A 25,027-nucleotide genomic window follows, 5' to 3' on the forward strand; every position below is an offset into this window, starting at 1 on the left:
CTTCAAAAGATACTTTTTTAAAACATAATTACCCAAATTTAAATATAACCTATACAATTTTCAACAATAAATAATCGATGAACACATATCAAAACCAGACTTAAAAAGGGTTTCTTAAAATGATGAAATGATTTAGAACAATTCATTAATTCACTGTTGTTTCGTTGGTTTTCATTTTAAAATACGAATGAATACTACTTCCTTCAAAACATATCATTAACTAAATATAATACGACTCTTGCCTCTCGAATTACAAACCCGCAATTGTACATCAGCAATAGCAAACACTGATAAAAACAGTTTAAAAAAAACAAGATTCAAATATGAATATAGCTGAATGAGTAGCTATTACCCACTGTGTAATACCATTAGATCTGTTATACTTCTTTTTTTATGAGATTATCTCACATAATATATAGGTATTTTGTTAGTTTATTTGTAATGTAACCGTTACTGAACAGCGACTACGTCAACTACACACTAAATTGCTGAACGATTAAATAAATAAATTATTACTAAATTACAACTGAAGACGATCAAATATACTTAGGCTAACAAGGTAATTTACTTCAGGTTATGAATAATAACTAAGCAGCTTTAAAAAATGAAAGTCAAATCTAAAGGCGACTAGGTATAGACAAATATGGACTAAGTGCACTGTCGACAAACGTTCCAACATGCGAATTCGCACAACAGGCAGCTAGCTAAAGGAAATTTAGAGAAGCCTTTAAATTAATAATAACACCGGTACAGGTATACCTTTAAAAAAAAGTTAATAATTATTTAAAATTTATAAAAATTAATTAGGGCTGTAAGATAATTTACGAATATACTTTTGACTGAAATTGAGATCATAAATTAATTATATTTATCGCCCACCTTGCAGCAACGCCAGTCATTGTAGGGTTTTGTTGGAAAAGAATCATAATATACTAACAAAAACGACAAAAATTATATTTTTCAACGAAAAAAATTGGGACTAATCATTTATATATTTACATTTATTATAAATTATTTAATAAAAATGTAATTTTTTTCAATGATAATTTGGGGTTTAAACAGTAACTAAACCAATTTATTTTTTTCTAATTGGACGGTTAGCCTGTAGCTTTTTTTTTGAGAGCTCATTTTTCTCAACATGTACTGAGAGTAATTATTCAATATAATTCCTATATTAATGCAGAGAATGTCTACCAAACTTGGACCGACAAATCCGGATAGAGACTTGCAACATGTCTTACAAACAGTTTGCCGAGCTGTTCATTGAACAGAACAGCATCACTTACGTACTTTTGCACATGAGTCAACATAATTTTACTTGGTGGGGTATACCCATTACACTGAGTAAAACGACATGAACTAAAACTAAATAATCGTAAAAGGTCGAGGAAGGTGGTCTTATTCTACTCCCCAATCATCTTTTTATCAACTTAGAGACTTTCACTTCTTTACTGAAATTAAGTTTAAAAAAAAAATATCTAACATTTTCTTAACGAGTTTAAAACGTATGGAACAAGCAAAAGAATTCTAAAAATATGCCCATTACCTTGTTCAGCACCTAATCGTTTATTATCCTCCACAAATTTTGCCGTTTTTTTGACTGATGGTTTTCCAGGTATCGCAAATTTTTTTCTAGAAACAACTATTTCAATCAGGAATAACTGTTTTTAAAAACTGAAATGTTTGTTATCACTTTTACAAGATAATACGAAAACATAATGGAAAACGATTATAATATAGCGGAATAATTATTATTCGTAATTAGAAACGCGAATGAATATTTTTCGCCAGAGGGGAGATTACAATAACCTAACCAAGAAAATTATTAGTTTGCACATTGTCTTATCTCTGTTTCTTTTTTTTTTTTTTTAAATTTTCGGTTTCCAAATTTCAATGAAAATATCCATTTTGACCATCTCTGAAATCCATTTTGACCAATTTCGGCGTGACGTCTGTACGTACATACGTATGTATCTCGCATAACTCAAAAACGATTAGCGGTAGAATGTTGAAATTTTTGATTTAGGACTGTTGTAACATCTAGTTCAGCACTTCCCCTTCTGATTGCCATCGACTGGGCCAAAAATGTGTAGTCAGACCTCTAAATAAAACGTGGTTTAAATTTTGAAACATTTTCAAAATGATTTTGGGCTTTTTCTTAACTGCAATAATAAGCCCTCGTTGAGAGCTTTTCAACGATATATCCTAAGTAGTACTTATTTTCATTGGTTCCAGAGTTACAGCCAAATAAATGTTTAATTAATGAAATATTTGGATCTTACAAGGGAAAGGCACATCGGTTCAAATCCGACTTCATACACATATTTTTTTTTTTTTTTTTTTTATTTAAATATATTGATTTATTAATAATTTTAACCTCTGATTATAAAAAAAAATTAACAATAAATAATAATTCAATAATAACAATACAGAAAATAATATTTAAAAAAAGTTATTAGTAAAATAAAATATTATATACTTTTCATTTTAATTCAAAAATTTTTATAATCACAGGTTAATAATTATTAATAAATCAATGTACTTAAATTAAAAAAAAAAATTAAAAATATATATTTATATGAAGTTTGATTCGAACCGATGTGTGTGCATAGTTACGGATCCGACATTTTCTCACTTACACCACATCTACTTCAGCGACGTGAAACACAAAATTATTATATAAACTAATATAAAATGCTTAGGAAATTTTTAGGGCAATTTATTTCAGACTTACATTTATTTAAACAGTAATAAACCGGAACTTTTGCTCTATCCTAATATTTCAGATAAGATTGTTGAATTAATAATTGTATAAACATTTGAAGTTAATAACTAATATTTTAGCAATTTTGTAACTGTCCACTTTATAAAAGAACTTGAGGATCGTATCTCACTATCAAATCAAATAAGTTTAAATGAAGTGCAGCAAAAAGTGTGTATATGTAATTTAATAGGTGTACAAGGAAGTCATGTGGTGTCCACATCAGATATTTTCTTAAAGTAATTCCTTGTAGGAGAATTTGGATTCATCCGGGTGTTGTCTTAGAACCATAAAAGCAAGTAACTAACGATCTTAGTACAAAAGTGCAAATAGAAACAGAATTTGTTGTTTCCAGAAATATTTAGAAAGCCAAAAGACAAAAAAATATATAATTTTGAATTTTTTATTATGTGCAGGACGGACCATGTGAAATTAGTTAACACGGCGAATGCCATTCCTAATAATATTTTATGTAGAACGATATTTCAATCACGACTTACGATTAGCTTACCGTGCCTAAAACATCTGCAGTATCATTTGATAAGAAAAAATTAACGAATAGAAATAGTGCAATACTAGTCTTAATAGGTTCTTTATATCAGGTTTTTTATAATACACCTACATGATGGGAATTCATACATAAAAGATTTACTTTACGAGTAGATTTTTATTACTATTAAATAAATGTTAATTTCAAGGTCCATTATTCTTTATTAATGAAGAGTATCGGGTGGGAAACGGGAGCAAGGAGGGCCTACACATGATTTACACGATTAGGTTTTTTATAAAATAGAAATCTTGGAAAAGAAGAAACAGAATAATAAAATTTTTTTTTCATAATTTGAAGGCGGAAAATAATTAATCCTCATCCTAATTAACTGAAGTCTCCGGTTGGCGAAGGATTCCTGACCGCTTCAATATCACTGAGCGTTTATGTCCTTGAAAAACGGCGTATGTTGTAAGTAATGTTTGAATAGCAAAAAATTACTTCTTTTGTTAATGAAGGAACTTAACGAGTACATGAGCAGTCAACACCGTTTAGACTTTCGATATCATAAAGCTTTTACTATCCGCCTAGATACATGGAACTTCGAAAAATAAACGATTGAATAGTCCGAAGTTTTCAATTCTGAATTACAAGCAGCTAGATTCCTTGGAAGTAAGGAGGGGTGGATTTCTTGGACAAGAAAATATTTTGTTTTTATGTGTTCATAATAATACATTTTTATAAAAGAAAGAACACGTTATCCTAATATTGCAATATTTGTTATTCAAGGGGGCTAACGCATGAACACTTAAGAGAACAGGAAGGACTACCTTTCTTCAATCTATTTTTTAACGTGCTCTAAAAAGGTATGATACATGTAAAAGATAAGAAACCAGTTTGAATATCACTAATTTCAATTATTATATGAAAGGGCTAGGAACATGAGACCTTTGAGAAACTAAAAGACCTAACTAAAGCTCTTCTTCTATACAGTTTAAGAATATTTTTTGAAAGAACACACTTTGGAAAAGAACGGCTTGGATATCACAATAATCATTTTTGTACATTAAGGAGCTGGTGGTTACAGGTGAGCTGTTAGTTGGGAGCAAGTGAGTCTGAAACTGTTGAAGACCGTGGAGTATTTTAATTTCTTTTCCGATAAAACATATTCTGAAATGAAAGACTGTAGGAATAACAATAATTCAAGAATTAATTGACGGTGCTAGGGGCTAGAATCGATAAGGGGCATGAAAGCTTCATCTTCTTGTTAACGTATATTTTTTTTCTGGAAAAAAACATTCCAAATACCATATTTTAATTTTTGTTACTTGAAAGAGGCTAGGAGGCCGTCAAAGTGCATAGTTTATTGTTCAACCACACAATTACTTAATAACCGCAGTTAATGAAGTAGTGATTGCCAGGTTGGTGGTAGTCGTCCTTCTATAAAAGATGGAATATAAAGAAGAAGTCTGTTAAAATCTTTTATGAGGTAAGTGTTAAAACCTCTAAGATCCCGTTTTCCCCCTAATGCAAGAACATATTTTTAAAAAAATAATAATTCTGATATCGCAATATTTCATTTTCTTTTAAGTGAGAGGGGATGACATGAAATCTTTGGGCCTGATTATCTACTGTATTTTTTTTTCTAAGGAAGAAAGATTCTGCAAAAATCTTCGAATATCAATACTTTACTTTCTGTTAATTTAGAGATGCTGGGAATATAAGACCTGTTTGTACAAGTGTTGTAAATCATTGTGTAATTTAATCTTTTAATAGCACAATTTTCGGGAAAACCTCGGCAAGAATAATTAGCAATTTAATATTATTAGTGATTTTATTAATTTTCAGCAAGAATATTAGTTATACGTCAAGGTATTTTTTAATTTGGGGAGTAATGAGATGAGATGTTCTAGTAGCAAAAGACGTGAATCACTTTTACATGATTTTTTTTTAATTTTCCCTAGCAGATTTCGAAAAAGAAAAGAGATTCAGATATCTCATTTAATTTTTATTAATTTAACAGGCTGGTGGGAGGTCAGGAAGAGAGAGCCGAGGGAGCAAGAGAGCTTGAACTTTTTCTTCTGTTGAATGATTTTTTTTTTCCAAAGGTTGAACGAATCACAATATTTAAAATTTAGTACTAGAGTAATTATGGGTGGAGGGATTGGGTCTAAGGAGTTACGGGTTTGAATCTTTTCAAGCCTATTGATTTAGTATTTTTGCTCACTCAGGTCGGGTTGCGTAGTTTAGTGGTTTAGACCAGTGATTCTCAACCCCTGTGCCGCGGCACTTTTGTGTGCCGCCAAATTTTAAAAGTGTGCCGCCAAATTTTGTAAATATATAATAATGTTAATATTAAAAAATTATTTAAAAAAAATAAAAATATATTTAACATGAATATATATTTAAATCCACAAAAAAAAATTATTTTATTATTTACTTTGCAAGGCGTTTTTTCTTAGTGCCGAATTGTGATGAAGTGGCATGCATAGCAATAGGAATTGTCTTCAGTTGGCGCACGCTTGTCATTTCTGCGTATAAACGTGTTGTTTTAGTGATAGTTGGAATTTACAAGGTGTTGCATAGTAGTTACTGCACCTTTTATTTCGTTAAAATTAGCAAACGTGATTATTCGGTTTATTATTAATTAATTTGCATATAGTTTCAAATTATAAATTTGTAAACTTATTAACTTTGCAGTACACATATCCATTGATTTACAACGTTTCCTTTTTGTTTTTATCGCACTCTACGAAATACTACTGTGATTGAATACGTTCTCTGTGTACACATCTCTCAAAAAATCCCGAGCTTATGTGCTGAATTGCTGCACGCATACAGTGTCCGCATTTATTCACATAAAATTTAATTTTTATTTACGGAAAATTGTATTTGAGTGAAAGTTATACAATTTCAGAAAGGTTAAATTTTCCATATTCATAAATTACAAGTTATTGCATAATTTTGATAATTATAAATTCAAATGTTATATTTGAACCATTTTTTTTTCATTTTTCGACAATATTTTTTTTTATTTTTTCAGACCCTTCTAAAAATGGGCAAATGGATAAAAAGAAAAAAGTGTAATGATGAAAATAGAGATAATGATGACGTTCACGACCAAGTTAATGAACCAACCCCCGAAACAAGTAAATATACACCTTTCTCAAAAAAGTACGTTGTCCCTCGGAAATATAATGATGATTTTTTAAAATTTGGATTTACCTCGTCAATGGAAAATGACATAGTTGTTCCCGAGTGTGTAATATGTGGTTTTAAATTATCAAACAGTGCTATGGTTCCTAGCAAACTTCAACGTCACTTGGTGACTAACCATCCTTCGCTTTCAACAAAAGAGAAAAGCTACTTTGAAAGTTATTTATCATCAAAACTTAAGCAAGGAAGAAATTTTTAAAAACAATTATGTGTGTCTGAAAAGGCTCAAGTCGCTTCTTATGAAATCGCTGAATTGATTGCAGTAAAATTAAAGCCTCATAATTTGGCAGAAGAAATTATATTACCTGCGTGTCGTAAAATTGTTAAAACAATGATTGGTGGATCTGCTGATATTGAAATTTTCAAAATACCCCTTTGAAATGATACAATACATCGCAGGATAAAAGACTTGTCTGAAAATATTGAGCAGAATACTGCAAAAACTCTTGCAAATTCGAATTTTGCTATACAAATAGATGAAACAACCGATATTACAGGAAATTCTCAATTAATTGCATTTGTTAGGTTTATTCACGAAAATGATATTATTAATCAATTTTTATGTTGTCGAGAGTTATCTGATTTTACAACTGGTAAACATATTTTTAATGTAATCAATTCATATTTAGAAGAAATTAAAGTTTCTTTGAAGACATGTATTGGAATTTGCATAGATGGTGCTCCAGCTATGACTGGACATATAAAAGGATTTGTTGCACATGTTAAAGAATTAAATGAAAATATATTAGTTACCCATTGTTTTTTGCATCGAGAAACACTTGTAACAAAATTTTTGCCATCAGATTTAAAAATAGTTCTGGAACAATGTGTAAAAATAGTTAATTATATCAAATCTAGACCATTAAAAAGTAGATTATTTAAAGAATTATGCCAAGCAATGGAAGCCAAGTACGAATCTTTATTACTCCATACAGAAGTAAGATGGTTGTCCAGAGGAAAAGTTTTATCTCGTGTTCTGAAATTAAAAGATGAAATGAAAATTTTTTTTGAACAAAATAAAAATCATGAATTTGTAAAACTGTTGGAAGATAAAATATGGTGCACTAAACTGGCTTACTTATCAGACATTTTTGTTATTTAACAACATCAATTCAAGTATGCAAGGGCCTAATGAAAATATCTTAAACTCAACCGATAAGCTGGTGGGACTCAAAAAACAAATAACTTTATGGAAAAATAAAGCTCACGAAGGCAATTTAGAAAAGTTTGAGTCAGTCCCTAAAGACAGTTATAAAACAATTAAAGTAATTGTTCTTGATCATTTGACAGCGTTAGAGGAGAGAATTGTTCATTATTTCCCAAAATTAGATATTAAGAAATTTGATTGGGTTCGTAATCCATTTCTCATTACGGACACTTCTGTATTTGACTTAACTTTGAATGAAGAGGAAGAACTTATTTTGCTTTCCAGTAATCGAGATTTAATTTTAAAACATTCAGAAGAATCAATTAATTCATTTTGGATTAACATCAGATGCGAGTATCCAATCATAGCCAAAAAAGCTTTATACATTTTATTACAATTTTCCACATCTTATTTGTGTGAATTCGGATTTTCAGCATTAGCCAACATTAAAACTAAAAAAAGATAAAGATTGTTAAATGTAGAAGACGATGTGAGAGTAGCATTGTCATTTTTACGACCAAATATAAATGAAATTATCAAAAAACATCAAGCTCAAATTTCGCATTAAAAATATTTTAATTATTAGCTTTTAATTTAATCACGTAATAAAGTTTAGTTATTTTGTAGTATGTATTAGTTTAATTTGCATATTTAACAATTTGTCATAAACTATATTTATTCAGTGTGTTGTAATAAGACAATAATTTTTATTTTTTTCTTTATGTGCCGCCAAATTTCGAAATCGTTTAAAATGTGCCGCAGCAGAAAAAAGGTTGAGAACCACTGGTTTAGAGGAACGGTTTTGTTACAATAAGACTGTTTTTTATTTACATGTTACTTCATTTTAACACGAAGGAGTACTGAAGAGTTCAGAATAACTACGAGGGAAACCCTACACCCCTAAAAAATACAATTTTATAATGCATCAGTTTCTTCTGTAAAAATAAGCAGTCTACAAATGTTATGGCCTAGATTACAATATTTCAAAACTTGTGAAAAATGATGACGTGTTAAAAATGTAGATTCAAATTATTCAGAGATTTTTTTAGCAGTTAAATTTCTGAATTACCATGGGAATTGGTAGGCCAAAATGAAAGATTGTACCGACGCACCTTAATTTGGAGCCACACGAAGAGGAAAGAAAATTACCTGCGGAAAATTATTATCTCATCTACTAAAAAAGAACCTAGCAAATTAAAAAAAAAAAAAAAACAAATAATTATACAAACATCTAGTAAAGAGTTGTTTTAAACGAGAGATGGCGCAATGGTTGTAAAAGTTGAAGCTTTGTTTTCTTCGCTTTACCGATGTGTTCGTATTTTTCACTTTCTTCCATAAAATTATTTACATGATTGAGGAAATTCCACATCTCGTGATCAATTTTTTTTAAATTTCTACCTAATTTTTTGGGCCAGTAAAGTTTTTTGCTCAAAAATATAAAATTTTAGACATTAAAAACTCTCATTTCATACTGAATAATCGCAGTAAAGGAAAAAATAAATTTCACCAGCTTTAATTTTTGTTGTAAAATGAGTAATTTCCAATTAAATCACAAAAAAAAATAGAAAATCAGCATAACGAAATTTCTGGAAACGTAATATTTTTAAACGCTAATGTAACACGTTTGGCAAGCATAATAAAAAATTCTTAATATTACGATTAAATTTTAACTTATTTTACTTGAAAGCACCATGGGACCCCTTTTCCAGTTTTATTGCAACTTTATACAAAATATATATATTTAATATTTTGTGTACTTTAGGCAGTTAATATAGGCTATATTTTAATTGCAATAAATTGATACCATATGTACGTATCATTTATAGAAAATTTAATAAAAATATTTGCAGAACATACAATTTTATGTATGTTAAATTTACTAAAGGATGTATAAAAAAAAATTCAGTGAAAAAACTGTTTTTAGGGTTCAAAACTATTATTTATAAGTATGTATCGGATTTAATTTCTCTGCCAAAAAAATGCAAAAGAGATTCATCAAGAGCATGTATTTTTAATGAATCAAGTAACAGTATTAATTTTTTAAACTGCTGGTACTTTTATTGAAATTCTGAGCTGTAAATCCAGAATTTTATCATTAGACTAACACAATACATAAACACGGAATAAGCTTTCAATGTTATACGATTTATTTTTTTCTTAAAAACCTTAGTTTTAAAAAGAGGTTTTTTTTTTAAAAATTTGTGAATACAAGTTTTCTTAAAAAATTATTTCACAAAAATAAATCTTTGAAAATTTTATCGCAAAGGTAAATTTAAAAGGTTTCTAAACATTTTTCGTAAAATAAAAAAGGGCCTTTTTGGATTTTTTCAACAAAAAAAAATATATATATATTTTACTCCTACTTTCCCTTCAAATTTTCCACAATTAATGAATTCTTACTTTTTAAAAAATGGGACTTTACACTCATAAAATTCTTAAAAAGTTAATACTCTATGCACTTTTTAAATTGCGATTTTTAATTTAAAAAGTTGAAAATTTGGACATTTTGTGATAGTTTTCGAAAAAATTGTAGCCATTAACTACTCTAAAATTAGAGAAACAGTAAAACAATTACAAAAAAAATATTAATATGAAAATACTTGGTTTAAATTTTTCTTGAACGCATCTAACTTTTAATTCCCTTCGCACAGTAAACTGACAATAGTAAACAGGAATAATATCACAAACAATTCAGTCGGTATTTAACTTATCTCTATAAAATTACTTAATTGGATATATTCGTATAGAGATACTACCAATAGTAATTTTAAAGAATCACAGAAAACTGAATCTTCACTTTATCATTAAAGCAGACGATCAGAAATTCTCTCAAGATTATTATCCTATGAAATTCACGCGTGATGAATTGTAAAAAAGTGCAATGTCACCATAATGGCATTCCAAAACATCTACATACACAAAACATAACGGTCACTTCTTTCTTACACTTACACACAGTTTTCTCAAAAGAAATAATTTCATCACATCGTTTATGTAACTAATCGACTGAAACAAATTTACATTGAAGAAATACCAAGAAAAATTCAGAAATAAATCCCTTTCTATTTGTGCGTTTATTTTAAGTAACTTTAACAAAAAAAAAAACACAATTACTTATTTTCAGAATTTTATGTTTATTTTATGACGTCACGTGTACTGGACCATTTACAACCTTTACATCCTCAATAATACAAGAAACAACATTTTTTTGAAACACAGGTGGAAATAATTTCAATTAAAATATACTTACACTAAAAAATAAAGAATATAACTTCAGAAAATAATCAATAATAAAAATGTTAAACGTACACATATTAATTTTTTTCTATATATTACAGCGTCCCAACTAATTAATAGTTATTTTAAATGAAATTTAAAAAAAAACATTTTGAATTATAATCTCTTTTTTGTTTTTTTTACTTTTTTGCTTGCTTCAGAGGATGAAATGAAATGGCAAGTTGTAAAAATGCCATACCTGACCGGGATTCGAACCCGGAACCTTCAGACAAAGGCCGAGACGCTACCACTCATAACATACCTGTAAAAACTGCAAATTCAGAAATTAATCTTTCCATAACATTAAAGTATCTTTTTCCCGGCAAATAATAGTGCTTATGTTTTCATTTTAGCTTATGCTTAATGCCTGAAATTTCATATCTTAAAAAACGTTAACTTCAAAACTAACAATTCTGTCTACAATGAAAGTACGTTTAGCCACGCTCACATCTAATTTTTTACAAGCACTATTTACAACCGAATAAAATTTTGCAAATCATACACTCTGTGAGCTCTGAATTGTATTCCGGAGTAAACTTTAAAACGCGATCTGTTAAAAACGACTACAAAAACAGTTGTATGCTATTGTAATGTGTAATCCCAAAATTATCAAATAAAAAGGGAAAGATTCATAAGATTTGTGGCCGTAGCACAAATAAAACGGTTGATTCACCGTTCCTACATTACTTTCGAATTAGAAGTACGATTTGGAGGCATTAGAATTTTCATTAGTACAATCAAATGAAAGATTTGGTCTTTCATACCACAAATTTTTAATATAATGCTTGTACGATACAAACTGAAAGGTATTATCAAAAACTGGATCCTGGAATCCGAAGAGATATTTTTACGAAGCCGATTTGTCGAGCGGATTAAAAAGATAAAGTAACAGCGTATAACGTGCAACAACACGGTGTAGACCGCTTTGGATACCAACACGTTGTAGAAAAAAGAAGTATTCTTCACACGTAAGCAGCACCAAACATCTCGTACAAATAAGTTATCGTTCCCTGACATTAATTTCACTACGATTAAAATAAATAAAAAACATGTACAGGGTTTACATACTAGTTTCTAATGTTAATAACGAAGTTATTAAGAAACAGGCATTAATACAATCTTGGTGCATCGATACTTATCAAAACGCTCAAATGAAGTTGAAGCTAGTATATGAACACGCGAGTGATACAACTATTTCTCTTCGTCCAAACTCTCGTCATATTAAAATATATTAGTAAGCAAACGGGCAAGGTGTTCGGTTTCATTATTATTTGTTTTTATTTAAACCGAAGATCAATCGGTAGTGTGTTTCACAAGGATAAATAACCCGATCGATCCGATAAGTCTTGGATTAATAGACACTCTACTGCTGCCTATGTTTTTCATTACAGCCGATAACAAAACTAGTATATGCGGATCAAACCGAACCTCAGACCAATATATCATACATACAAACTCTTTATTCTACTCCATTCTAAACTCGCTGAAATTAAGTTCTGATTTAATTAAAAATAATTTCTATTAATTGTAAGTACCCTTTCCAGAAGAAAATATTCAAAATAAATATAGCAAAAAAATAAATAGATAATTTCATCAGATTAATACAGAATGTACACTATACAGATGGTGTATATGAGCAATGAACATTTCCACGGATTACAAAATAATACTTTTTCACAACTGCATAGATAACAGTAATGTGTCATGCGTGACTAACGAACATTTCCACGGATTACAAAATAATGCTTTTCCATAACTACAAAAACAGTAATGCAACTGTACAGAAGGTAATAAACAAACAAATTCGATGTAAAATGAAATTTACAAATTTTGATTGCATAATTTTACGCAAATTCGCAGAAATTCGGTTTATCTGATAAGTATTATTTAAAAATTCATCCACTGAATAGTATTGCTTCGAAAATAAAGAAATATTTTTAAATTAATTTTAAATAAATTAGCATTAAGATATTTTAAATCTTCTAATTTATTAAAAATAGAAAACCAAAAAAAAGGTGTTTTCTCATAAGCCGAAGTACTACTGCTTTGTAATGTAAAGATTTTTTTATCTAGTTTTATGCGCGCAAGTAACATAACCTTTTTTGAAATAAATAACTATAATACCAGAATTTCTAATTTATTAAAAAAATTCGATATTAATAATATTTACACGTATCAAACACAGATTTGACAGCTCGTTTCGAATCTTGAAAATTTATTCTGACTTTCTAAAATAGGTCCCGATAGCTAGATGATTATTAAGAAAAGTAAAACGATTAGCTTTAACGAGCGTTTAGCCTTATTGCAAACAAACAAAATCACTTGGTTACAAAACAAAAAATGTAACAACAAAAATTCCAACAATGCCAAAAAAGCACGTTACCCTATGGACAACAGAAATACAGTATTTATCAGTTTTTATACTCGCACTTTCATTTTTGGTTTTTCAGTTTTTCTTTTTTGTTATGGGTTTTAGAGTATTTTGTTTTAAATGTTACCGTTACTTAGCTTGCATCATTTACATTATACAGTTGTTTTACAAATCAGTCGTACACAATAAAATATATTTTTACACGCGATGTTTTATGTAAAAATGTTGTCTGAATCTGGAAGTAATACAACCTGCTCTGGTCTTTGGACAAATTGAACATTTATACTATCAAACAACCATGTACTCTTGACAATGCAACATAAAGGAAAATAATTAAAGTGTAAGTAAGGAAGAACACAAGAAAAAAAGCCGTGACTAAAAGATATCACACCTAAAATATTTTTTTGTGAAGTAATTTTCTGAAAAGAACTGATTTTTTTAATGTAATTTCTCTGAAGCAAATTATTAATTCTAGAGTTGAAGAAAACGAACAACTGTGTACCTTCCTTACTCCTGAGCTACATCCACATGGCTGGAATATGAACTTAGCCTATGATATTACCGATTGATGTGTAAAGGAATCGACACATACAATTGTGAAGAACGTTTATTTTATAGGAACAGAAAAGTATCAGTCATTACAAACTCAAGATGTTTGTCAAGTTTATGGGCAAATTTTACATTTGAACACAAAAAGTATGAATGAAAAGTATGAACACAAAAGTAAGAATGTAGAGAATGTTTACTGGATCAAGGAAGCGATAAAAAAAAGAATTTTAAAACAATATCTTGATGATTAAGGAATTAGGTAACAACTTGACAAATAAGCAAGTTTTTATACAAATCTTAATCCTTTTATAAAACAAGATTAGTCCTTATACAAGCTAAACAAATATTTTAACATGAAAAATAACATGCAAGAAACTATACAAAACAAGTGCCAAACTCTTGCAAGGGACTGAACCAAAACTGGCTGAGAAGCAAACTCATTAATACTGCATCAAGGAAAATTAAAAATTTAGAAGGTGCACATTTAAAATGTAGAGGGTGCAAAGAGGCTAAGGTAGAGTTTGAACACAAACTTAACTCCTTAACAGCTCATTCTCACAATAGAATGAGCTATTAAGGAATAACAGAACTTATCAGTTCTTTGGTGATAATTTGCAAATACTTTCCACAAAAGTCATCATACACATAGATCATGTTTAGGAAGAAACTTCCATGAACTATCAGAAAAAATTACTTGTGCACAAAAACTTCTACTTTATTACCATAGTTTATTTTAGTCTGACCTTTTATATATATATATATATATATATATATATATATATATATATATAAATTTGGAAAATAATAACTGATTAATGTAAAACAATAACAGAAAAAACATAATGAGTACACACTTTACTTTTCTTTGTTACCTTACATTACTAACTGCATAAACAAATTATTCATATTTGTAAACAGAAAAAAATTGTAATTTTTTTTACATCAGTAGGGGTAATTACTGTAATTTATCAGCGTAAATATTAGTTTCTTTAGGATAAAACATTAGATATAATGTTATCAATTTACAACTTATAAAACATTTTACATAAACAGGTTTTTTTACAAATTCAGGTACATTATCTTTCTTATTACAAGTTACAATGGACATTAATAATTAATTATAGCCAGAATAAATAATTAAAAGTCACAGCAGCATACTTAATAATTTTATTAAGTACTTTACAATCAGAAAGTAGATTACAATAAAACATAATTACAATAGCACTGTAAAGAAAATTCATTACATGATAATCTGATTATCACATTTTTAATTAATTATTTAGGTTTTAAAAATTGGTTTTTATTTATACCAAATACTTTTTCTTAGTAAAAACCCAATTGGGAACAGTACTTCATTATCCAGTGGTTGTTATAAAAAAAAAACCAGAATACAGTAACTTTTTATCATTTTATATCGGTTCTGTAATATGGGTCAAAAGAACATAACATGAATATTTCTCACCAGAAATGTACAAAATATACCTTAATACAAATATCTTATTAACACACAAATGTCTAAAGACTGCTCTGAAAATGAAAACTAATGACACTGTAAAAGTATAAATTTACTAAATGACTGGCAAAAATTAAAATATTACTTAATTACATCAAACTTAATAATTGCACTGGTTGTATCTCTATAGGCACACGTGCTCTGGAGATTACCATCAGACATCAGATACTGAATAAAATAAAGTTTAGATAAACAAACTAAAGAAGTTAACCGTGTTTTATATGTATATAATTTTACCCAGATTTCTTCCATCCCTATAAAGAAGATTAAACTTTAAATCGATAAATTTTCTCTAGTAGAAATTACCTAAAGTTTTAAATAAATATAATCATGTGACTGGTAGAATTTTTAATTCTCTGAATATATTAAGTAATGAGAATAATTTTGGTTTTCTGGACATTACTCTTATGATATAGTTTTGTGTTATTATTAATTGCTTAGGTTTTGATTTATATTGTGGTAGCTGAATAGATTAACACCCATAGCTAATGTGACACTTTGACTAACAAAATGTAAAATTTCAGAATAAATTGTGGACATATGTATCTCAAAAGGTAAAACTTCTAAATGCAATCACCCATTTGTTTTTTTTAATATTTAATGTTTTTTCACCCAAGCGAATTGATTTTCATGGCAACACAAATAATTTTACCATCTCTGTGTAATCAATCTTAATTACAGTTCACTTTCCTCAAGCAATTTAAAATATATTTTACCATTCCTATTCCATATTCATTAAATTTTACTTTTGTTTCAAAGAAATTTGTTTTTTCAACACTTCAAATTCAATAATCAAAAACAACCACTATCTAATCCACTTAAGATTAGTTTCCATTACGGATTATAGCTCTAAATAAGTTCTCAAACAACATAATGGCCATCTAATCAGCAAAAAACCAGCTGACCTTTAAACACACCATCCTTCCTGTTAAAATATATGCTAAGGATAGGACCCCTTAGAAAATAGGTATATTTACAATTTATTTTTCATCTGCTTTGCTTCAAGAAAAAACCAATTTTTAAAAGGTTTTATTTACTTTGTATTAGCTGTACTTACATTAATTTTCTCAGAATTAAATTCTCTACAAGTTTTGTTACTAAATTTTCCGCATTTATTAGTTATGTAACAAAGCTATTGTACTAGTAAAATTGTTTTAAAATTTTCAAAAGTTTTTAATCAAAAATTTCAAGCTGTTCAATGGCATAATGAATTTAAATCATTGAGGGAGATTAGTAAATCAAATCTCCAAATAAATAAATTTTATTTTTACAAATTAAGTTTTATTTTAAATTGGCCAAAAACATGCAAAACTGATCTATTATACAATCACCTCCACCTCCTCAATCAGTCTCCTCTACAATCACCACCATATTCACCTCCTCAGTACAAATTAGAAAATGAAGATTCAAGTGAAGACTTTGAGGATGACAAAGAGAAGGCTGCAGCAGCTCAGGAACATACGACTTACTCGTTATGCTAAAGACATTCTGGGAGATTCGCCTACATAACTAAAAGTTCAGGACCAATTTTTTTCACCGAATATTACGGAAGAAATCTTAAAGTATATAAACCTTCATTTCACATTCATCAGAGCACATTTGGGAGAAAAAAAGTTTGAGCTAAGGACTTATCCCATTCAGGTGCATGGGTGGATTGACAAATGCTGGTGCATTTGTCAATCACTACGTCCAACCATGAAAATAACAGATCACTTCTGTTAACAGAAACTTCTGTTAACGTCTGTTAACAGATTCACAGCTATAAAAGAGGCATTTGTTTTGTCTTCAGTCATGTGATTGGTTTGATGCAGCTCTCCAAGATTCCTTATCTAGTGCTAGTTGTTTCATTTCGGTATACCCCCTACATCCTAAATCCCTAACAATTTGTTTTACATATTCCAAAAGTTGCCTGCATGGACAATTTTTTCCTTCCACCTGACCCACTACTATTAAAGCAACTATTCCAGGATGCCTTAATATGTGACCTATAAGTCTGTTTCTTCTTTTAACTATATTTTTCCAAATGCTTCTTTCTTCATCGATTTGCCGCAATACCTCTTCATTTGTCACTTTATCCACCCATCTGATTTTTAACATTCTCCTATAGCACCACATTTCAAAAGTTTATAATCTTTTCTTCTCAGGTACTCCAATTGTCCAAGTTTCACTTATAAGCGATGCTACAAACATATACATTAAAAAATCTTTTCCTGACATTTAAATTAGTTTTTGATGTAAACAAATTTTATTTCTGTCTGAAGGCTAGCTTCACCTGTGCTATTCAGCATTTTATATCACTTCTGCTTCGTCCATCTTTAATAATTCTACTTCCCAAATAACAATTCTTCTACCTCCATAATCTTTTCTCTTCCCATTTTGATATTCAGTGGTCCATCTTCATTATTTCTACTACATTTCATTACTTTTGTTTTGTTCTTGTTTATTTTCATGTGGTAGTTCTTGCATAGGACTTCATCCATGCTGTTCATTGTTTCTTCTAAATCCTTTTTACACTCAGCTAGAATTACTATATCATCAGCAAATCGTAGCATCTTTATCTTTTCACCTTGTACTGTTACTCTGGATCTAAATTGTTCTTTAACATCAATAACTGCTAGTTCTATGTAAAGATTAAAACGTAACGGGGATAGGGAACATCCTTGTCGGGCTCCCTTTCTTATTATGGCTTCTTTCTTATGTTCTTCAATTATTACTGTTGCTATTTGGTTCCTATAAATGTTAGCAATCGTTCTCCTATCTGTGTCTTTGAACCCTAATTTTGTTAAAATGCTGAACATTTTATTCCAGTCTACGTTATCGAATGCCTTTTCTAGGTCTATAAATGTCAATTATGTTGGTTTATTTGTCTTTAATCTTCCTTCTACTATTAATCTGAGGACTAAAATTGCTTCCCTTATCCCTATTACTTTTCCTGAAACCAAATTGGTCTTCTCCTAATATTTCTTCCACCCTCCTCTCAATTCTTCTGTACAAAATTGGAGTTAAGATTTTTGATGCATGGCTAGTTAAGCTTACTGTTCTGTATTCTTCACATTTATCTGCTCCTGCTTTCTTTGTTATCATGACTATAACACTCTTTTTGAAGTCTGATGGAACTTCCCTTTTTCATAAATATTACACACCACTTTGTATAATCTATCAATCGCTTCCTCACCTGCATCGTGCAGCAATTCTACAAGTATTCCATCTATTCCAGGAGCCTTTCTGCCATTCAAATCTTTTAATGTTCTCTTAAATTCCGATCTCAGTATTGTTTCTCCCCTTTCATCCTCTTCGACTTCCTCTTCTTCCTCTATAACACCATTTTATAATTCATTTCCTCCGTATAACTCTTCAATATACTACACCCACCTGTCGACCTTTCCTTTTGTATTATAAATCGGTGTACCATCTTTGTTTAATACATTATTAGATTTTAATTTATCTACCCCAAAATTTTACTTAACTTTCCTGTATGCTCCGTTTATTTTACCAATGTTCATTTCTCTTTCCACTTCTCAACACTTTTCTTCAATCCACTCTTCTTTTGCTAGTTTGCACTTCCTTTTTATAGTTTTTCTTACTTGTCTATAGTTCCTTTTACTTTCTTCATCACTAGCATTCTTATATTTTCTATGTTGATCCATCAGCTGCAATATATCCTCTGACATCCAAGGTTTTCTACCAGTTCTATTTGTTCCGTTCAAGTTTACTTCTGCTGATTTACGAATTTCCCTTTCTTCCCATTTTCCCATTCTTCTTCTACATTTTTTACCTTATCTTTTTTACTCAGACCTCTTGCGTTGCCCTTCACAAAAATCTTCTTAACCTCCTCTTCTTTAAGCTTCTCTAAATTCCACAGATTCATCTGACCCCTTTCTTCAGGTTTTTAAACTGCAATCTACATTTTTTATTATCACTAAATTATGGTCATTATAAATGTCTGCTCCAAGGTAAGCTTTGCAGTCGACGAGTTGATTTCTAAATCTTTGCTTAACCATGATATAATCTATCTGATACCTTGCAGTATCACCTGGCTTTTTCCATGTGTATATATAAGAGGCATAACAGTTTGATAATCCTTACACACAAACAACTCAGAAGGCTACGAATCTAGCTGCCCCAATATCTAATATTTTTTTCCATTCTGATAGGCAACTGTCAAAAAATGTACATTCCTAGCAAACATTGTACAGTCAACGACATGCTTTTGCCATTTAGAAGAAAAACTCCATTCAGTCTGTATGCCAAATAAGCCAGCAAAGTATGACATCAAACTAGTGAATCTAACAGATCCAAAAACGTCCTACTTATACAACTCCTACACTTATAAGGGGAGAGGCTCAGTCGGTGAAACTCTGTTTCTGAAGAGAAAATAAATGCTCATGGTGTCTAAACAGGCCTTACTTTAAACTTGAAAGCCAGTCCACGGTACAAATAGAAATATAACTGCCGACAATTATTTCACAGGTTAGAACAGGTTAAAAATGTTTTTTTCTGTCAGAATGTTTACTCACTTGTATTAAAAAAAGGATATTTTCATATTTATCTTTACCATTTTCAACTGCACACTTTTTTACATTGCCACATAATTTGTTTAAATTAAAATACTGTTACATACAACTTCTTTAACATTTGTCTTCTCAAATGAAACAAATACCAATATTTTTTTATACACACTTGTTTATATTTTTCCTTACAAGATAATTAACAAAATGGCAAAAAATAACTGCTTGATAATCACATTCCATTTTAATCTGACTGCAGTGAAATGCAATTATATAAAAAACATCTCATAATTGATGGTTTTTTCCTTCTACAATTAAAAATAGTAATATCAAGTAACCTTCATTTTACTAGACCTTCAAACATGAAACTCAAACTCTAGGTGGCCTTGATTTTGAATGCAAATATCTAAAAAAAAATTGATACAGAATGAGTCTAAAATTTTAATTTAACTACATTCTATTAAGTTATAACTTGAGAAAAAAATAGTTGAATCTTAACTAGTCACAGAGCAGTAACCTGAAAAATAAAGAACAGCCAAACATTTTAAGGTTTAAAGTTGATTTACAATTTGTATCAAACAAAGTTGGGTATAGAATAAGGTTAATAACGAAATGCAAAGAAACTTCATTCTTTAAAAATGTGATTTAATATTTCTTACATTTAAAGCTGTCATATGGTATTTACAGTTCATTACGTGCTTAATATATTAAAAATTGCACCTTCTACTACATCCTGAGATTGAATGTCTTAAAATAATTTTTAGAAGCATATCACAACAAAAACAACCTAGGGCCCTGAAGATTAACATTCTAGGTAGGTACCCTACATATGGCAAAAATGAACACTGCTTAAAACACTTTAACATGTGAAATGTACTGCATATACCATGAAAAAGTAAATGAAGACATAATTTAGATCTTATGTTCTTGACCACATTCTAATATGTCCTATTACATAAAACAACTTCCAGCAATACAGCTGATGAAATGTTTGAGCTAATATCACTTAAGAAAATTGCTAAGGAACAGAAAACATTAATATGCAAGTAAAAAAATAGTGTTCATTTGGCTTTGTGAATTTCATTCAGCTATATTAAAATCTAATAGTTTGTATAATACTCACAATCTATAGTCACAGATAATTCTGTAGAATTATATGAATTATTCAATCCATACTCAAAAAAAAAAATGTGGAGTGATTTTTAAATCCAGTAAAAGTAATATGCAAACCACATCAAATAAAATGCACAAGAATATTTCTCATCTAACACAAATTTAGAGGCTGGTGGATTAGATATGTTTAGCATAGACGATTTACAACTACCTAAGGTCGCTTAAACCGTGGCTTACACCTTAACTTATACAAAGCATTGGCCAATCAACAAGAAAATGTACCATTATTATAAAAGAATGTAACAGGAAAAAATGCTAATAATGCTTCAAAACAAGAATATTAAAAAAAACGCATCATTGTCAAAGATATGTAACTTATTCAAAAATGAAGATCCAGCAAGTTATTCTGATCAGTTATGCTTAATTAAAAGTATAAAAATACATACTGAAACAAACTTAATTGTAAATAAGATTTCTGTAATAAATATAAACCAAATCATCACATAAACAACCTAGATGCAACCAACTAAATGAAGCAACCAAATGAATTTTTTCGCTAAAGCAACCAAATGAATGTGTTCTAACTAATCATTAAACGCTTATAACCCAATAAAACAATTAGCTAAACAAATGATAGAGGGAAAACAACCTGGACTCCACCCAATAGATGCTACAACCACAATATGTTGAAATTAACCATAAAACGTTTTGGCAGCAGGCCAGACAACAGATAACAACAGTCATTCTAAACAATCTTAATAAAATAATAACAAATTCGATATTATTGATCAAAATCCGTACAATGTTTTTATACTTTCGGTTACCAATCATAACCTCATTAAAGCTCATTTTGGAATCGTAACAACCACAAAGCTTACAAAAGAAAAATCTTTATAGATAAATTGAAATCTCTACATAAACAAAACTTTAATGTTAATAAAAGTTTTAAGATACATTTTAAAACATGACCTCATACAGACTTCTGAAATATTTAAGTGCGACGGGCGGCTAGTGTAATACGCACGATAACATGCTATTATCTAGTGCATAATTTACACTTCTAAGTCATGAATTCTTAATAAATTTATTGAAGCACTGCATGAAAAGTATATTTTTTTATAAATTACTAACAAAACCAAAATGTCAAATGAGGGATAGTAAACTTGAGTTGTTACCTGGTCGATAGGTATTCCAGTTCGAACAGAAAGCCAACCAAAAAGTCTACTTCCATCATAATATTCATCGTCCACAAAGGCCATCGTTCAAGTTTTAACTACACGCCATTTACCGCACAAAACATCACACATTTGTAAGATTAAAACAAAACTTCACACCGAACGCGACAGTACAGAACGTGTGACTAACTATGGCAGACAGCACTGTTTCATGGAAGGGATAACTAGAAGAGGGGACATTTTGACGTTTCACATGTAAAAAAAACAATTACGACATGGTGAAAGCATTTTATCAGTATTTTAGTTCAAACAGCCGGCCTCATGTTAACTTCGCTATTACTCAACAATTTTTCGTATTTTATTTGAACACCATTAATTTTAATTATGCCATTTCTATCATGGTTAACATTATCGACTGTTAAACGCAATAATAATTTGCTAACAGCTGTGTAAAAATAAAGATTTTTAACTGTGGGTTTTTATTCAGTTGATTGGTATGTTAACCATTAGTGATTGTTTGGAACTCTTATTAAATATCGGAGAGGAACGTGAACTTTTGAAAGACATTATTTTGTTATTAATCGAAACGTAAAAATATTTGAAAAAGTAGTTTATGAAATACGTAATCATATGTCTATTTATTCGTTCAGAGAGATATGCAACTCATAAATAAGATATTCGTAAATTAAACAAGATAATTATTTTTTACTAGATAATAGTTTCACCAAGAATGCTTTATAGTCGCGTAATGTTAGTAGTGCGCAACCGTTATTTCAATTTTTACAGAAGCCAAATTTCTTTAAATTTAGCTTTACACAAGAATGAAAAACTTAATTAATTTTCCCTGTTATAATAACAGTTAAAATAATATGAAAAGACTGAATCCAAAACACTAGTCTTTTTGACATTCTCAAAGTATTATTCCAAAGAATAACTATCTATAATAATTTATAAGTACTATCATATACTGTTTCTAATTTTGTGAACTAATAAATTAAGAAAGAGAAAAAAATACTGATTCTAGATAAAAAAAATAGCATCATATGAGCAATAAGTGCCAAAGTTGCATCTTTTTCTCTGAATTATTGAATAAATGTGATATGCATTGAGAACAAAATGCTCTCAATAAGTTAAAGAACGAATGTGGAGTGATAACGTAGAAAAAATAATTAAGTTTTGCAGTAACACTGTTACTGACAAAATTGAAAAGAGCTTATGAAACAATTACATATAAAGGAAAACATTTTTAGAAAAGAATATAATTAAATAATCAAAGTCAATACTCATTAGACTGAATTGAAATAAATCTAATGAGATCTGTTTCAATTCAGGCTAATTTTTAATGTGATACTAACATGATTTTATTTTTTTATTAATATTTACTTACACGTTTAAATTTAGTTATGAATAAATAAACAGATATCTTCTTTTTTAAATTGTAATTTTATCTGAAGAATGAATTGATAATTTTTCTGTAAGGTCATCTACTATAAACATGGTATTTATAATTCTATAATAAACATAGTGATTTATGTTTCAAATTTTAGAACTGTGGCCAAGTTAATTTCTGAATAATGTAATTAAAGATTTTTCAAATCGGTAATTTAATCAATCTGGTAAATTTTACTATCTAATGAGCTAAGTATTTTGTAGTGAAAATTCATCCTTCAATTTATTTAATGTAGTTTCAAAGAAACAAGTCATGAAATATATATTTAAATTTAGCCATTAGGTAAAATCTTAACAAATAATTTTAATGAGTTCAATTCTTCCACAAAAGAAATTAAAACTTAAAAGAAAGTTGTTACATTGAACTTAATGTATTCACGAAATACACGAATATTAATTTATTTTATTAGAATGTATTAATAACATATTAAAGTACAAAAGTACAATACATCTCGCAAACTACTCTAAATTACTTTATTAAAGTGGATTCTGTTTACCTGGATACATGTCATGAGATGTTTACACATCTGATTTCTGATGAGTTAGAAGTACTATATTGTTAAGATGAATGTAATATTGCCAAAATTAAACTATAGTGTCAATATTATTTTATTATTACAGTATGTCTACATTTTTAAATAAGATACATATAACAAATGACAGCTGTAATGATTCCTGTGCTTTTTACTAAGGTACTGAATATTGATTGTCAATATTAATTTGTGTGATTGTACTATATATATTATTTACATACACATGGATAAAAGTATGGAAATGGCTTAATATTTCAAAAAATAAGGATACTTGAAGAAACGATTGTGTATCTACATGGTTATAAAAATAGTACTTTATGGTGTTTGAAATTTTTGTCTGCCCTAATTGAACCAAACTTTTTTTATCTTTTTTTTAAATAGCAGGTTGGTCATAACATGATATATGATTTTGATGTAAAATTTTATTAGTGAAACAACAGCGAAATCCATTTCTTGATAAATTCATTTATTTTTGAGTTAAGCAATAAAATTGTGATAATTATAAAACAGAGTAAAATACCCTGTAGTGACTTTTGTAATTCATATTATTTTCAGAATTACATACAATAACAAATTTAAACAGTTAATGTTGGAATTACTGGCCCAAACACTAATAATACCTTCACAGAAATAAATAACACTAATAATACAGAGTAACTAATAACATGGATATCAACTTTTTTCAGGAGACTAAAAAACATTTTAAATATTTACTTTTTGTGAAATCTGGATATGTTTTGGTACATAATGCACACTGAAAATGAATTACAACTGACAAGTAATAATTACCCATAAATCTCTAATATTTTTCTAATTTATACAAAGTTTACTAATTTATATTTCAAGTTTTTGTTACTGACGCATGGTTGTCATGACTTACAAGGTTGTGAAATAAATAAAATACAATAACTAAGAGTTAAAATATAAAA

General features: G+C 29.0%; 1 protein-coding gene across 2 annotated transcripts in view; it reads right to left on the bottom strand.

Annotated features, from left to right (window-relative positions):
- oys (lysophospholipid acyltransferase 6) overlaps window positions 1-22,327 on the bottom strand; it is a 103,955-nt gene extending 81,628 nt beyond the window's left edge. The window contains exon 1 of one of the 2 annotated variants that reach the window (XM_075375562.1): window positions 22,117-22,297. Coding sequence is in view for 1 of the 2 variants with exons in the window: in XM_075375557.1 (XP_075231672.1) it covers window positions 22,117-22,200 (84 nt within the window). In the remaining variant the exon portion in view is untranslated. Of the gene's footprint in view, window positions 1-22,116 lie in introns of both variants that reach the window. The other variant, XM_075375557.1, reaches the window with a different exon arrangement.
- Window positions 22,328-25,027: the final 2,700 nt, after the last annotated feature.

Source organism: Lycorma delicatula, chromosome 1, assembly GCF_047948215.1.
Source record: "Lycorma delicatula isolate Av1 chromosome 1, ASM4794821v1, whole genome shotgun sequence".
Classification (NCBI taxonomy): domain Eukaryota; kingdom Metazoa; phylum Arthropoda; class Insecta; order Hemiptera; family Fulgoridae; genus Lycorma; species Lycorma delicatula.